Source organism: Selaginella moellendorffii, unplaced genomic scaffold (assembly GCF_000143415.4).
Source record: "Selaginella moellendorffii unplaced genomic scaffold, v1.0 SELMOscaffold_7, whole genome shotgun sequence".
Lineage (NCBI taxonomy): Eukaryota > Viridiplantae > Streptophyta > Lycopodiopsida > Selaginellales > Selaginellaceae > Selaginella > Selaginella moellendorffii.
This window is the reverse complement of record NW_003314268.1, coordinates 2908432-2923264: the sequence shown is the minus strand read 5'-3', so window position 1 is coordinate 2923264 and position 14833 is coordinate 2908432. Positions and strand designations below refer to the sequence as shown.

The following is a 14833-nucleotide window of genomic DNA, read 5'->3' as shown; positions in this document are numbered from 1 at the left end:
TTGGCCAAATTACCAGCCAAAACTGACATTAACCTCTATTAATCTTTAGGACATAGCCGGACTTTCCAATCAAAATGTGACTTCCAGTGGTAAACATAACTATAAACACAGGACAGTTCCTCAGCTCAGGTAGAACATTACAAGAGCTAAATCAACTAAAGGTTAACAATACCACAATAGAGATATGACTAACATTTCATTTCATAAATTGTCTATTTAACAAGAGTAAAGATTCTTTACTGAAACTGGTTAGAGTGACAATATATGAAGTGTTTATAGAGCCCAAGTGCGGAGCAAGGACCCTACTTCTACATGCATGCAATACAATGAGTTTCAGAGACAAGTGGGATTGATGCAAAAACATAACAGCAATGAGGCTAAAGTCCCAACAAAAGAGTGTCAAAATGTTTAATGTTTGTGTGAGATTGAAATCTAAACTACCCGAATACAAAAGTCAAAATTATATACAGTGCGAATTTTGTTGGTTTGTGTACAATTGTGTACAGCAACGCTTGAGAATTTTGTTGGTTTGTGTACAGAAAAATTTGGTTACACCGGCAAGACCATTTTGTAGTCGCCTTTGAGGAATCTCCACGGTCCACTTGCTGTTCCAAGCCTGGAAAATCATACCAGCTTTAGACAACGCGCGAGTAAATCTACGCTCGAATTCAACCTTAGCAGCCCGGTGACGAGGCGGAGGCACATAAAAAAGGAGAGGCCAATCCATATGCCCGGCAGCCCCCACCAGAGAGATCCCAGAAAGAGAGGAACAAGCGACGCAGCTCCAATGCATATCTATCAAGACGCGAGATTAGTTTACAGGGCCACTGGAAGTTTGAAATTTGGATAGAGCACATGATCTTACTGTTGAGTAGGCAGAGAAGGCAAAGTCGGATCCTCCGAAATATAGACCGTCAACCACAAACGCCAGCGAGTTGATGGGCTGTGTCGCAATCACAAACTGCCAAGGTCTTGGTTAGTAAGAAAACGAAAAAAAGAAAAAGTTCTTAGGTTCAAAGCTTTACAGACCGGCAAAACGATGTTCACGATCTCAAGAACTTCGGTGTCGCGCGTGAACATTCTTAACAGCCACTGTGAGACAAGAAAGAGCAGCAGGCACACAAGGACTCCAAATCCGAATCCTATCTGCAAACCAAATAGAAAAATTACGGCCAAAGCCAAAGCAGAGAAAACGTTTAGAAAGAGCACCTGAAGAACACGATACGCTGCCAGTTTGACCTTGTCGTACTCGGCATTTGCCAATCCCTCGGCAACGATGGCCTGGCGAAAAAGAATGAAAACGTGACAATGGCTTAGAAAAACATCCAAAGCTTTTTAGAAAAAAAAGAGTTCTGGCAACCTGTCCCGCAAGAGCTAGAGAATCAGAGAGCAGTGAGGCGGCTAACCAGATCTGGACGCAAATTTGATGCGCTGCCATTGGATTAGCTCCCAGCCGAGCAGCCAGCGATGTGGCAAAAGTCATCGTCAAGAGCGTTCCAATGGTGCGAAGAAGCAGCAAACCTCCTGTCAGAGCAATAGCTTTCAGAGCCTATTTGAACCAAAGTTTTTGACTCGCTTACCGGATCGAAAAAACCTCCCGAAAAACGACCATCGCAAGCGTAAGGGAAACAACACGACAGACTGATTAAGCTTGTAGAGGAGTACGAGGAGGATGAGATAGCTGCACAGGTACAGACAGAGCATGTTTAATCCACAGTTGCAAGCAACCATTAAAAACACAAAGAAAACAATGTATTATTCTTACTCGGATATCACGGTCGCTGCTGCCGCTCCATAGACTTTGAGCCGGAGTGTAAACATCAGCACTGGGTCCAAGGCAATGTGAACAACGTTTCCCAGCACTGCCAAGAACAGTTTAAGCAAACAATTGGTTTTCAACGACTTTGATCTTGCCTGTGGCATATAGCGGCGTCTTGGTGTCTTTGAAACCACGAAAGCTTCCCTGAATTGCCAAGGACACAACGATGGCTGGTGAGGCGATGGAGCGCAACAAGAGATACTGCTTTGCTGGAACAAACATGTCCGAATGCTGCAAGATTCCATGCGTTAGTCTGGTGATCAAAAAGGTGGAAAAACGCTTGGTCTACCGGAGGAACTCCCATGAGTTTCAAAACCTGCGACGATCCACCGGCGAGCAGAGCTGCCTCTGCTAGTCCGAGGATCAGACCCAGAGCGAGCGACGACGATACCGCAGGAAGTTGTACCCGTGGTTGCTGTGGGGGATCTTCATCTGCGAGTTCTTCTTTCGCATAATTGGCAAGAGAGAAAGAAGTCATACCTTTAGCAACGCTAGCTTGCTTCTCCTCGCTGAAGGAGCTTTCCAGAGAGCTGGCCTTGTCCTCGGCTACAAAGGACGTGGTTATGGTGAGCAGTGGTATGTTGAAAACTTTGGAGACGAGGTTGAAGAGAGAAATGGAGACGCCCACTGCCGCAAGCTCCACCGATCCTGTCAAGGAGAGATTCACAAGAAAAAGTTAAAAGGAAAGAACCAAAAGGATTAAAGGAAATCTTACCAATTCTCCCGATAAACATCGTGTCCACAAGCGAGGATAGAGGATCTGCGGCTAGAGCAAAGGCCGCGGGCAATGCTATTGCTGCGATCTCCCATAGCAGTCCAACCATTCCCCGGAGTCGATCGATCCACTCCAAAATCCTCTCGCTATATCAAGGGGTCCAGCGATGAGAAATCGTGTTAGCTCCGTCAATCCAAGCGCGACGGATTACCATCGCGGCGCATCATCGCGCCCGCGGCATCTAGGGCGGGAAACGAGGGAAATACAAACGCGACCGCTAGGTTCCAAAGATTCGCAAATGGACTAAAAATTATACTGCAAAAATACTGTCTCCTTTTATCCGGAAGTTTCAGTAAAGATAGTTTTGTGGTAAAAGGTAAGAGGTAAACAAAAGTTTAACCTGTAGTAAAACACGAATAATGGTGCCACTTGTAAAAAGGTGTCCCCACTTTTTCTATCATCTCACCATCTGTCGAATTGGTGTCCACAACCAGGAAAAAAGAAAGATCCATGATCTTCTCAAAACTTTTTCTCCAAGCAAAGGGAGAGAAGAGGGAGGGAGAGAGAGAGAGAGAGAGAGAGAGATGGAGGAGGCACAGAGAAGAGCTCCCCTCAAGAAACGCAGCTTCTCAGCGTTCCATAGCCAGCAGCAGGAGCACCACCAGGCCGGCCAGATGCTCCTCCTCCACTGCTACATCGAGTGCTGGAACCTCTTGCAAGGGGCCGCCGGAGTGGGACAATCAAAGCTCTTGTCCGACGATGCCCATCCCTGGAGCAGCACAGCAACGACCCTCCAACCAGCCAGTGACGAGGACTTCGTCGCTTACCTCGCTCGCTCCAGTGGAATTCGCGACACCAGCGCAATTCGCAGGCTCAGGCAAGCGCTCGACGCCGACGAAGCGAGCGGCATCTCTCAAGTCGATACAGTTTGCCGGAAGAAGTGAAAAGAAAAAAAGAATGGAGCCTGATCCAAAGAGAGAGTACGAGTTGTGTAAGCTCACAAATATAAAACGAAGTGGCAGCTTACGCTCAGTCCGATGCCAGGTCCGGGCCGAAGATATCTGGACAACCCTGCCACTGGCCAAGCTTGCGAGCTTCCCAGTACGTTTTCACGAACCGGTAAGTGCCTTGATCACTGCCTCTCTTGAACCACCTTGGCGTCCACCCCGTCTCTTGCAACTTTCTCGCCTGTGAAGGATGAGAAGGTTTGAAACTGGCAGCTTGAGAGCAGCACAGGCAAACCTGGCGTTGTTTCTGTTCCAGCCGCTGCTTCTCTGCGTTTGCCAGGTCGTATTCCCCGTTCTCCAAGTATCTTTGGTCCGGTCTCAAACGCGAGTCTGTTGGTGGGAGCTTCTCCTGCTAGACAACCGTAAATTGGCACGAAAGTCTTGGGGTAGCAGATCGACGAACCTTGAGATCAGGGGTGATTTCGTTCAATGTTATGGCAAAGGCGGTGAGATTGTATCGCGTTGGGAACTCTGCCGGAGGATTCTTTTGCCACAGTAGTGTGGCCGTATCCATCGGGTCGTAGCCTCGAGCATTAGACACAGGATCCCCAAGCACGTAGTACATACTCTCATCCCACTTGCCGATAAGACTAGCCAGTTTATCACCGCCTTCGTTGTGGACGTACCCTTGAACCTACGAAACAGGACGTGAAAGTACCGATACGTTAACTCTATAGAACGCAGGATTAAAAAGGAAAACGAACCTGATGCGGATTTCTATCTATCATAGACTGCTCTTTGAATTTGAGCTTACAAGAAAGACCTCGATTACCCTGAATACGCATTGTACCATAGTGATCGACATAAAGTTTGCCGAGAATTATATTGTTTATAGAGGACGTCACCTGTGAGAACCCACGGAGTTTGTCATAGCTGTACGTGGTATATTGGCTTCACTGTACCTTGCTCCATTGGAATGTCTCGCCATCATCAAATTGAAGTGTGAGTACTCCAACAGGATCAAGTTGAATTGATCTACCCCAAAACTTGCTTTTGAGCGTACTGTCTCCCCAGAGTTCCCACCCTCGGCCTTGACAGTGACAAGCAATGACCATTGGATGATGGCTTACCTGCAATGACCAGCAATGTTAGTTTCGAAGAGTGAAAAGAAGTTCATGCTTACCTTCTCAGCTATAAAGCGTACGCCTTTGTCCGGAAAATCTGCTTCATACGTTTCTCCGAGCAATGGATTAAATGGCTTGCAGTGTCGGCCTTCTGTAGAAGCGTAGCCAGAAACTGCGAAAGCTGCCACGTACAATATTCTCATTAGCCTGTTTCCCTGTAGACAAAACACTGAGTTGCGTCAGTCTTGGTAATCGTATTTCCGTTACATTTTGTCCATATTCTCTGGCGCGATCAAGCAGTTGAGAGTACTCCAAATCTTCAAAGCATTTTTGCAAGGACGATAGTGGCTCGTTGAAATAAACTGGCAAGCAAATTCGACTCAGGTCCTTCCCAATGTTGTCTCTGATCATGGACCAAAGGCTGACACAGTTTTCAACTTCCTTTGGTTCCGGTAGCCTGGTGCGCCTTTTAACAGAAGGATATACAACATCCTCGCCAGAAGGCCCGTTGCTTGAAACATCCTCGTTCTCAATCAGCTCCACAGTTGTGTTAAACACGGCGCTCTCAAGGTATGCCTCCGAGAGAGACTCCCTGGTGTCAAAGAAATCCTCGTCATCTGACTCCGCTTCCACGACTTCCTGCCGTATGTCTTCATCAGATTCTGATTCATCGGCACCTAAAAGGCGTAAAACTGCAAGAAAACGGGCCAGAATCACGTTTTCACGTACATGAATGAGTCTTAATACCGTGGTCTTTCAACGCTCCCACTACGTTCCCTGCTCCCGCAGACGCATTGTTCTGCATCTCGTCTACAACTGTAGTCTCCAGCTCTAGCTTATCAGCCTGACAACATCGATGACATTGTCACCACAATGTAGAATCACCCTGAACTGAAAAAACACTGAAAAAACATACCTCGAGAAGTCTAATCTTTTCGATCAAGAACAGCCTCTTTTGTTGCATTACTCTCAGTTGGTGTTGGATTTTTGTAAACTCGGACATCATAATCTTCTCGCATTCTTTTATCCCTTGCTCGGGGACTCCCAGCTTGACAAGGTGCTCATTGAGCGCGCCTGTCGAAATTTTAATGTTGTCTGCCGGCGGAGGATAGCTTAAACTGCTCATGTCTTTCGGGAAAAGGTCCTTGGAAGTTCTTAACGCATCCATCCATGCCGTCCTGTCCTCCTTCGACTCCGCACGGAGATGCAAAGTTTTTGTTCCCGTATAGATGTAAAACTTCCTATCATCTGACTTGCTCTCTCGGAGAGAGCACACCTATCAGAGAAGAAAACCTTATGGTGACTTACAAAAAAAGAAAAAAGAAAGAAAACAAAAGTACCTTTAAATGTACCTCTCCAAATGTTCTTCGATGCTGCCTCTCCTCGCCTTGGGAACAGAACTTTGGCTTCTTCAAGAGCTTCCGCGACTCATCTCCAATGATCTTGGAAGCCTTGATCTGCTCGTTCTGCACGCAAATCTTATCGGGTCCATGGATCTTGTAGTAGAAAAGAATGCCGTCCTCGAGCTCAAACCATCTGGGCCTCCATCCCTTTCCATAATTCACCCACTTGTGAAGAACACCGGCTAGCGCCGGGGCTGAAGACGCGCAGACATCGCCAGAGTGGCTCTTCTTCCTCGTTTTCGCGGTTGGCGATTTGGCGAGCAAATCCCCGGCATCTGGAAATGCCGCTGGGGCTGCTGGATTCCTGGCGGTGAAAGACGGCACCTTGGAGCCAGTGGCCTTGCTAGGCTTGGAAGAGGACGCCGCGGCCATCAAAGCGCAGCAAGGAGGACGAGGACGCGCGAGACGATCTCCGCCATTTCACAGATTGGATCGGCATACCTTGGCGCCGGATTGATTAGAGCCGAATTCCACGCCGATGCCATGCCGGCTACAAAAGCGATGCGAAGATTGCGCCATCGCCAATTGAAAAGCCCTAACCCTAAGCTCCGGTGATGGTGGGAAAAGCTGAGACGTGTCATATTCAAAGATTTTCAAACAAAATTAGGTTTCGTGGACGGCAGGATTCGAACCTGCGCGGGCAAGCCCACATGATTTCTAGTCATGCCCGATAACCACTCTGGCACGTCCACTTAGCTGTTAAAGTAAGATCTATATGATGTAAAAGATAAAATGGGAAGCGTGAGCACGCACTTATAAAGTAAGATTAATTTGAAAATTGGCGGCTTTAACGAGCTCGCCGTGGACGCGCATGAAAGTATTCCGTGAGGCAATCGCCTTGCAAACTCTACACCATAATCTGTCTGGAGAGATTCAGCTCCCCTTTTTTGATCATCCTAATTGTACATTCAATCGAAGTACCGCCGAGTTTGGGACTTTAGAGAGTAAATGAGCCTGTGGATGTGCTTCACTCCTCGTCCTACCTTGTCCTGAATGAAAAAAAAAGCATGTCTCTAGATCGAGGATGGGAGCTCTATTGCTTACCTCTTTGATGGACTCCAGCTTCTCAAACGTTGGGAGTAGCTTCTGCCCAAGAGCATCTAGCTCCCCTTTGTGTGCCTGCGTTGAATCCTGGGCTCCTTGAGCAGCTTCTTGTCTGTAAAGCAAACCATAAGTTATGGGTGTTTTAGTTTGATGAACTTACATCGCTTCGACATGGAGGTAGAGGATTTCCAAAGCTTGCTCCACGACGAGAACAAGGCAAGCGATTTGAGTATCGCGGATGCTGGCATCTGTACACATCTCCACCATTGCCAAGTACCTTCTGCAACCAAATCGTGATAAGTAACAAAGCAACGAAAACGCTCTAATAGGATAGGACCTCTTTCGCATGCTTTCCATTTCGGACCCTTGCTTAGACTTTGCGATGTCATCGACTTCCTGCCTTGTAAGCTCGTTAATATCAGGAAGCTGCAAGAACAAACAGGTTGGATGCTTCAAAACTGTTCAACGCCGAACCTTAGCCACGATAAGCATTTTCTCTTCCGCAGAAGATTCGAGATCTAAAGCCGCCTGTTCCAAAAGACTTGAGACAAGCTTGAGGCTGGGTTGCCTTTGAAGTCCCAAGGTGTAGTGTCGCATAACCACCTCAGAACTCTGAAAATGCAGCTTGTTAGTAACTAACCAGTTTCTCGTAGCAAAAATCTCATACGTCTGTTCCAGAGATGTTTAGTCTCATTCCCTGCTTGCTGACTAATGTGTGAATGTAGGAAACCAGATTGCCACGAAGGCGCGTCACAAGAAGCTCTATTTTCTTTGAGTCCTGCGACAGCGAAATACACAATCACTTGCAATCGCTAGGAAACTAATCTTACCTCAGCAGGTACCCCCATATTTTGACGTTGGCTTTTAGAAAACTGAATGAATCCACTACGTGATTGATTATCCTGCGCGAAATATATGTATGCCAAATTGAACAGGCCTTGTTTGAAGCCAAAGTCCTCAGAGCCCTCGAATGGCCACACCTATAATCGGAAAGAAAATTTGAAGCATCTAATTATTATGATATACCTTCGATAAAATTGCAGTCGCCAAATGGAGTTCTTCGAGGTCTGCCAGATACATTTTCGTCCCATCGTCTCGCAAGATACGGTCGAACAAACCATGATGAAGTTTAACAAACTCTAGAACTTCAAGAGCTACTTCATCGCGGTCCTGTTCAATAAGACGTAGAATCAGCGCCAGTAAGCAATTGACACCTTACTTTTCTTCCTGTGTCAATTAGCGTCGTAAAACATAAAATCAACCTCAGAACGGGTATGACAATCTGATGCTGCCTGTCATGTTGTGATGGCAGTCCAATTCCCATATGCTCCTTCCTCGCATCGTCCTATTTCACAGAACAAACCACATTTTGAGATACGCTCTTAAATTCAGTTTACCGTCAGCTGGACATCAATAGCTTTACAGGATGACAGATGTTGGATGGCACCCATGGCAAACAATGCTTGCGCGCCTCGTTTCTTGTTGTGAAAACACACTCTTAAAAGTAATGCCAATTCAGCCTCAAGAGTATATAGACGTCGGATCATGTCACGAGAAGGTAGAATTAAAGCCTGTATGTTCGAGAAGTTACTAAACAGCGAGAAAACATTGTAATGACTTCTTTCACCTGATAAGAATTTGTACTAATATCAGTGAAGCAGCTGTTCAATAAACCCCTGCTTTGCAAATGTCCAAAGAACAGCTGATTACGATCAACCGCCACAAGTGCCTCTAGAACATAAAACGCAATTGCCTTTCCCGTTTCACTTCCATGTAATGCATCTTTTACAACCTGAAGAAATTGTTACATTTAAAAAAAAAAACATAGCTAATAGTTTTACCAAGTCAAGCAGGGCAGTAGCCTCCTGCCTAAGCATATTAAAGTTCATTTGAGCAAGTTCGGCCTGATCCCCTTCTAGCTGCAACTTAAAACGTACGTAAGCATTCATGAAGGGTAGCTTCACTGCTTACCTTTTCGAATTCTGTGTCCTCAACGCCGTCTTGCCCCTCCATCAAAAGTCCCCGCATCATGGAAACCGAAAGTTCCGAATTTACCATGCCTTGGCAATAATGAAAATAGCTTAACAAAGATGCAAATTGCCTGAAAGCATCCAGCTAGAGTGGTCAAGATTTTATTCCAATAAGCATCGTACCTTCGTCTTAAAGCTTCAGATGACTCAGGTCGCAATACACCGGTAAGGAGTTTCGAGAGGATGGTCTGGCACGCGGTATTGGGTAAACGGACCGTTGTCAAAACATCTCCATATGTAGCGTCATCATTGTAATCTTCTTCACCAGGCGCAAATATACCATGATCTTGAAGTTTTGCCATTGATGTCAGCACAACCTGAAACAAAAATTCTTGACTCTCAGGTGCGAAAATAAAAAGAGAAAAGAAAATAAATAAATAATAATAATACAATTTTCCTTACCTGGCTCAAGACATAAGCCATGCTCAAAGAACAGTCTGAAGAACAACTTGCGTCCAAAACCGCTTCCAGTGTGCTATTAAAAATCAATGCATTAGAACTCCAGTTGCAACCAAATGTAGTATCTTACTCATAGATCACTTGAATGCGGTTCCCTAAGAACTCAAATCGTCTGGAGAATGTCACCTGAAATACAAGAATTAAGCAAACGTTTAAGGTCCCAACGTGCTTACCTCTACTAGTTGGGTCCATCCCACAAGCATGTGTAACTGTGCAGCTTGTTCTTCCAAAAACTTGTTGCGCTTCCATGCCCACCTAAGTAGCTGCTGCACGGCGTCACGTACTGCCACTTGGCGTCGCTCATTTGCCAAAATGTTATATTGCATTTCTAGCCTCTTGCACGCCTGTTAACGCTTATCGGTCCAAGGTCCAATCTCTCGAGAACGTTACTAACCTGCCAAAGCTTGTCCCTGAAAGCAGTCAGATCGATTATTCTGTCGCCACGTTCTGAAAGCGTATAGATGCCACCATCGTCGACCAATGCTGGATTGTTCAGAATCTCTTCAACCTGACATAATGTTTTATCAACACTCTCCAGGAGCTTCACAGAATTACAGACCTTCAAATCTTCTTTAAAGTCTTCTATGCACTGTGGAATTTCGGTTGGAGGCTCTGCCAAAGAAAACTGCAAGATATCAAGGAGCTCCAGAACCTGATAGACGTACTCATAGTTACAAAACGAGCAATTAACAGATTGTAACGAACCTTCATTTTTTGAAGGCCATAGTTAGTAAGCAACGCCGGCACGGCATTTGTCACAGGCAGAGGATCCACGCTTTCGTCCATAAAAAGCTTCCCCACAAGGCGACGACAACTCCGACGATGTGACAAAACATCCATGTCACTGACATGCAAATCCAGTGCCAATAGCTTAAAAAGCCATGCTCTCTGCAGAAAACAAATGAAGTACATCTAGACGTCGCGAGCTAGGCTATGCATACCTGCTGCAAACTGCTAATACGTAAAGAATGGTTTGTCTCTCGCTTAGGAAGTGGCTCACAAGCAGAGTCCAAATGCTGCAAAAATGACGAGTCATAAGGCCGAAGATGCAAGAACTTGTTAGCGGGAAATTAAACGAGGACGTACGCAAGAAAAGAAATCGTATTTCTCCGTTCGCATAAGGTCAAGCATCGGGCCACTTGTAAATTCATCGACACAGAGCTCATACACCAGCTGTAGAACTTAACAATAGGTAAGAGCACGTCAAAAGGACAATGTATTTCATCTTGCCTGAAATCCCAGCTCGTGCAACGAGGAGTTTGCATCTGGCCTCGCGCGTGATTCCAGAAGCTCCAATATAACTCGCATGCAGCTGATATGATAGTTCAGAGTAGAAATTTGAAAAACAAGACGCACCTGTATACGCGTTTTGGTTGAAGGATTGTCCGTTCAACAGGTTGATCTATGTCAAACGTGAGTAACAAATGAGCTAGATTTGGAGAAGGTCGATTCAAGTTTGACAAAAGCAGCTGTGTATACACAATGATGTTATATAAAGAAAAGAAAGAAGAAGCTTCCATACCCGCAAAATAAGAGAGCCCGAATCTTCTTTAACACAGTCAGAAGTCTGAAGTTCATGACTGCGGGCTTCTAAACAGGCTGCATAGTCCTCAACAAGATTTGTTGCGGCATTGGCATCGACAATTAAAGAAACTATGTGTGGCAATCGAGAACTGTCCAATAAAACTCTTTTAGCGCAATTCGATGGTGTAAAACAATCGCACCTAAAGACATCCATGATCTTGATCGACAGATGTTGGATAGTTGATAGCGATTCATAATGGATGTACTGGATCAAGGTTATGATTTGGCGGCTGTCATGCGACAATATAGCATCGATAGTCTACAAAATAAGCATACGAAAGTTGAAACGCTACGAAACAAAAAGAGTTGTACCTGATAAATCGGTCGCCAGTGGTCGGCATAAAAAATATCTTTCTGAAAGGCAATAACTAAAAGCTCCAAACAAAGCTGCACCGCTTCCTCAAGAGATGGACCATAGTTTTTGCTAATGCGTTCCTCCAGTACAAAATCAGCTCCAAGCATAACAATGCTCATGAGACTTCGGAAGATAGATTTTCCGCCCATCAAATCCTGAAAACGTTTCGCTTAAAACATCATAAAAAATACCATACGTACCTTCATTATTTCAATTGGTGGAAGATACAGCTTTGCTCCGCCAAAGCTCTGCTCAGATCCTTCCAAGGAATTTTGAAGATCCCCCTCGGACACATCATATAGCGTCAGCATCCTATGAATACAATGCTGTCAACAAAGAACTCTAGGAAAAAAACAAATTACAAAACATACATTTGGAAGTGCCTAAGGGATGCAACCACCATCTGCCATTTATATGTGGGATCAGCATAGGCCCTTTGAGCATACGGACCGAACACCTGATCTCGGACAAACTTGAATATGCCAGCGAATCTGAGAAAAACACTTAAAAGAAAGAAATAAACGAAATTTCAGTCTTACTTTTGACCCTTGTGAGACTTGTCGGGGTCATTTGCCATCAGAACATTCAGCAGGTTCAAATATGAAATTGTAGAGGGATATTCTTCTTGCCTTGCCTCCACTTCATTCAGTTCAAACGTCATGTCGTAAACTTGTTGCACATTGGCTCCTCCCAATGTAGTGGCAGCTGACAGAGGAAGATCATAAGCATCCAGTAAGCTCCATACTCTGTCTCTTATAACTGGAGATAACGGAACAAAGGCAGAGATTGCATTTCGCAAAGATCCCTGTGCAAATCCAGTATTAGTTCCGCATGACAACACTGGAAAACGCGACCTTCAAATACGGTGGAACATTTTCAAATGGGAGAAGCTTAAAAAGCGGTTCAATATCCGGGAACCAGAGTGCCCTTTCCACCTCGCTACCAGCCTCCAAGACCTTGAAAAGAATGATCATACGTCAATATCACCAGCAAACTAGCGAAGTACCTTTTTCAAAACTTGCAAATAGGCGTCAAGAGCTTTGGCATCTCCCTCCTGAAAAGGAGGGAGCAAAGAACCGCTTGTTTGAATGCAATGTCTGAAGTGCTCCTCATAGACATTGAGCGAATTAAAAAGCGTCTGCCAACTAACAGTACGGAAAGTCTTGTTCTGTAGCATCTGGTACACTTGTCTAGCCCCTTCCTCACTGCAAGCCTGTAAAGGTTTTATGAAAACACAGTCGTGATTTTTTGGGCTTACCAATCCAACCAGCATCTTGAGAAAAGCAACTAATGTAAGGTAGCTTGAATGGTCTTCGCTTATGAATCTTATGAAGTTCCAAAGAACTTCATTATCAGAAACAAGTGCTGGTTCTCTCTGATAAACAACAAATTCCGTAAGAGAACGTAAGAACAATGGAAAATCACCTGGTAGACTTCTGATATAAGCTCGAGCAAAGATATAAAAGGATCAGCTTGTGTTTGCATAGCTTGACGGCGTGTTATCAAATCATCCTCCATTGGCTCCTCGGTCGGATATGGATCAGAAAACATGGCGACATTCTTCAAATCTTTGATCTATTGAGGACGTCAAAAAGTAAATCCTAGAAGTGTTGAAGAACATTTAACGTACCTTCTCTCTGCCGATTGGATTGGACAAAAATATTATGAAAAGTTTGTGCAAATAAGCATTGTACATGAACACAAGATCTGGATCATCATTCTGCCATGCCATATAAATAACCAGCCTCGCAAAAATGTAAATAACCGTTACCTCGAAGGCGGCAGCTTTTAAAATTTTCTCAACGAGGAATTTAAAAACGTTCTGCTCGCAAGCGTGATCAAGACATGCTCGAGCATTTGTTATATCAGATTGTGATTCGTTGATTGAAATACCGCTCGTGTCAACGTTAGACATAAGGAAGACCCCCCATACTAGTCTAATGACATCTGTAAAACCTTTCGTTGTGCTCTCAAGCCCCACCTCCATAACCTGAAGAAAAATCAGGAGAGAAACTATCTTGCAGAACTGGTACCTGATTATGGAACTCACGGCGAAATACAGCATCTGGCGAAAGCACAGATCCCATCTCGTGACCACCACCGAGAGCATCCGATATTAACGAGATTGCAAGGGTAAACATCACTGTGTACGCTATCTGCGACAGGGGATATTGTAAGTGATCAGCACGCATAGGAAGACACCTGAAGCTTGACGACGGATTGTGACGAAAATGGATCTCCCGAACAGTCCTTAACAAGACCATAGATGTCTTTTGCTTCTTGCGAATCTACAAGAAGAGAAAATAAACTACAGCAACAAAGACCTCAGAAACTTACTGATCCGAACAATAAGGCATGAAAAGACCAAACACTGGCATATGCTAAGCCGTTCTCTAAGTGCGACGTCATGACGTAGTACAAGAGCTCCCCTGGCATCCATAACATAAGGCTCAACCCCTGGCCCGCCTAAGCCAGACGGATCTTCGCGACCAAGTTCCTGTTAAGTGGCATATAGTCCCCGATGCGATACAAGTGACGCAAGGGTACCTTGATAAGTGTCACAAGTCGCTTGCGTAGTCCAGCGTCAATCAAACTCTCGATGTATTGTCGAAGATCAACGACCAAGTCTGGATCAAGCTCTTCGTCAAGCACAACGGCCTGTTCTGGCAAGAAAAGAACTCATAAGAAAACAAACATAAACAAAGCCGCAAACTTTACTCTCAGAATAAGCTGCAAGGAGTTGATTAGCGCTCTTCTTTCCGTGAACCACAACCCTGCTGATAGTCGGAGGCCCTCGAGAGGCTCACGTCCTAAGAGATTCCACTGCGCAAAACAAAAATTACGTACGTGAGACCTGCACAAACTTAAGGTCGTTTTTCACCTCTTGATGAGCAGCGACGAGAAGACTCACGCAATCGATCTCATTCAAATGATAGTCGTCACTGAGTTTCAAAGCCTGCGATCAAAGCAAAGAACGTTAAAAGCTAAGAAGGAAAACTCCTAGCATACAATTTGAACATCCTGATCGTCGAGCACGGTGGGCGGCGCGTCCGGCAGCTTCACTTCTTTCGATAAAACCTCTGTTCGATCGGCTGCCTTGGGCTCCTGACGCACATTTCCTCGGGGTTTAGGGCTTTGCGGAAGAATCTCTACGGTGACCTAGCTTACCGGATAGAGGAGGAACGATTCGAACTCTGGGCGGCACAAATGCAGCATATGGAAGAGCTCCGTGCGCTGCTGTGGCGATGGCGATCCCGCCAGCACCACCTCCACTGTGGATTGGAGGCGCCTGTAAGAAACCATTGCGTCGAAAGTAATCCCTAGAACATAGTGAGGGAAAGAGAGCTTCGAAA

At 45.3% G+C, this 14833-nt stretch overlaps 3 protein-coding genes and 1 non-coding gene across 6 annotated transcripts; all 4 read right to left on the bottom strand.

The window, feature by feature from the left end:
* Positions 1–549: 549 nt before the first annotated feature.
* Positions 550–2643, bottom strand: LOC9652530 (protein DETOXIFICATION 44, chloroplastic). The gene is made up of 11 exons (XM_024671546.1): positions 2535–2643; positions 2109–2467; positions 1915–2050; positions 1766–1862; positions 1581–1681; positions 1361–1524; positions 1210–1281; positions 1030–1146; positions 866–961; positions 674–795; positions 550–616 (listed from the first exon to the last, which is right to left on the bottom strand). Exons 1-11 carry the CDS (start codon positions 2641–2643, stop codon positions 550–552), a joined length of 1440 nt encoding a protein of 479 aa, XP_024527314.1.
* A 277-nt stretch (positions 2644–2920) lies between these two features.
* Positions 2921–6538, bottom strand: LOC9652529 (oxysterol-binding protein-related protein 1B). 3 transcript variants are annotated; one of them, XM_024671059.1, is made up of 11 exons: positions 5946–6538; positions 5522–5881; positions 5353–5449; positions 4873–5297; positions 4665–4820; positions 4444–4611; positions 4246–4386; positions 3945–4175; positions 3777–3890; positions 3562–3722; positions 2921–3498 (listed from the first exon to the last, which is right to left on the bottom strand). In XM_024671059.1, exons 1-10 carry the CDS (start codon positions 6378–6380, stop codon positions 3564–3566), a joined length of 2286 nt encoding a protein of 761 aa, XP_024526827.1. In that variant the 5' UTR covers positions 6381–6538; the 3' UTR covers positions 2921–3498; positions 3562–3563. The 3 variants fall into 3 exon arrangements, with proteins under 3 accessions (XP_024526827.1, XP_024526825.1, XP_024526826.1); XM_024671057.1 differs by having other exon boundaries at positions 3562–3893; XM_024671058.1 differs by having other exon boundaries at positions 3562–3890.
* Positions 6539–6619: 81 nt separating this feature from the next.
* On the bottom strand, positions 6620–6700 carry TRNAS-AGA. Its single transcript has one exon. It is a non-coding gene; the product is annotated as a tRNA-Ser (tRNA).
* A 38-nt stretch (positions 6701–6738) lies between these two features.
* On the bottom strand, positions 6739–14833 carry LOC9634060 (nuclear pore complex protein NUP205). The gene is made up of 43 exons (XM_024671055.1): positions 14649–14833; positions 14490–14585; positions 14362–14436; positions 14199–14303; positions 14028–14138; positions 13818–13977; positions 13683–13768; positions 13514–13636; positions 13252–13470; positions 13111–13200; positions 12906–13055; positions 12739–12855; positions 12487–12693; positions 12335–12436; positions 12020–12285; positions 11852–11971; positions 11681–11792; positions 11438–11635; positions 11064–11384; positions 10898–11010; positions 10772–10853; positions 10628–10714; positions 10483–10557; positions 10247–10429; positions 10101–10193; positions 9936–10049; positions 9715–9885; positions 9612–9667; positions 9485–9557; positions 9206–9399; positions 9024–9153; positions 8894–8971; positions 8680–8844; positions 8450–8623; positions 8272–8397; positions 8079–8222; positions 7883–8032; positions 7720–7830; positions 7527–7664; positions 7390–7478; positions 7213–7332; positions 7053–7164; positions 6739–6997 (listed from the first exon to the last, which is right to left on the bottom strand). Exons 1-43 carry the CDS (start codon positions 14781–14783, stop codon positions 6917–6919), a joined length of 5652 nt encoding a protein of 1883 aa, XP_024526823.1. The 5' UTR covers positions 14784–14833; the 3' UTR covers positions 6739–6916.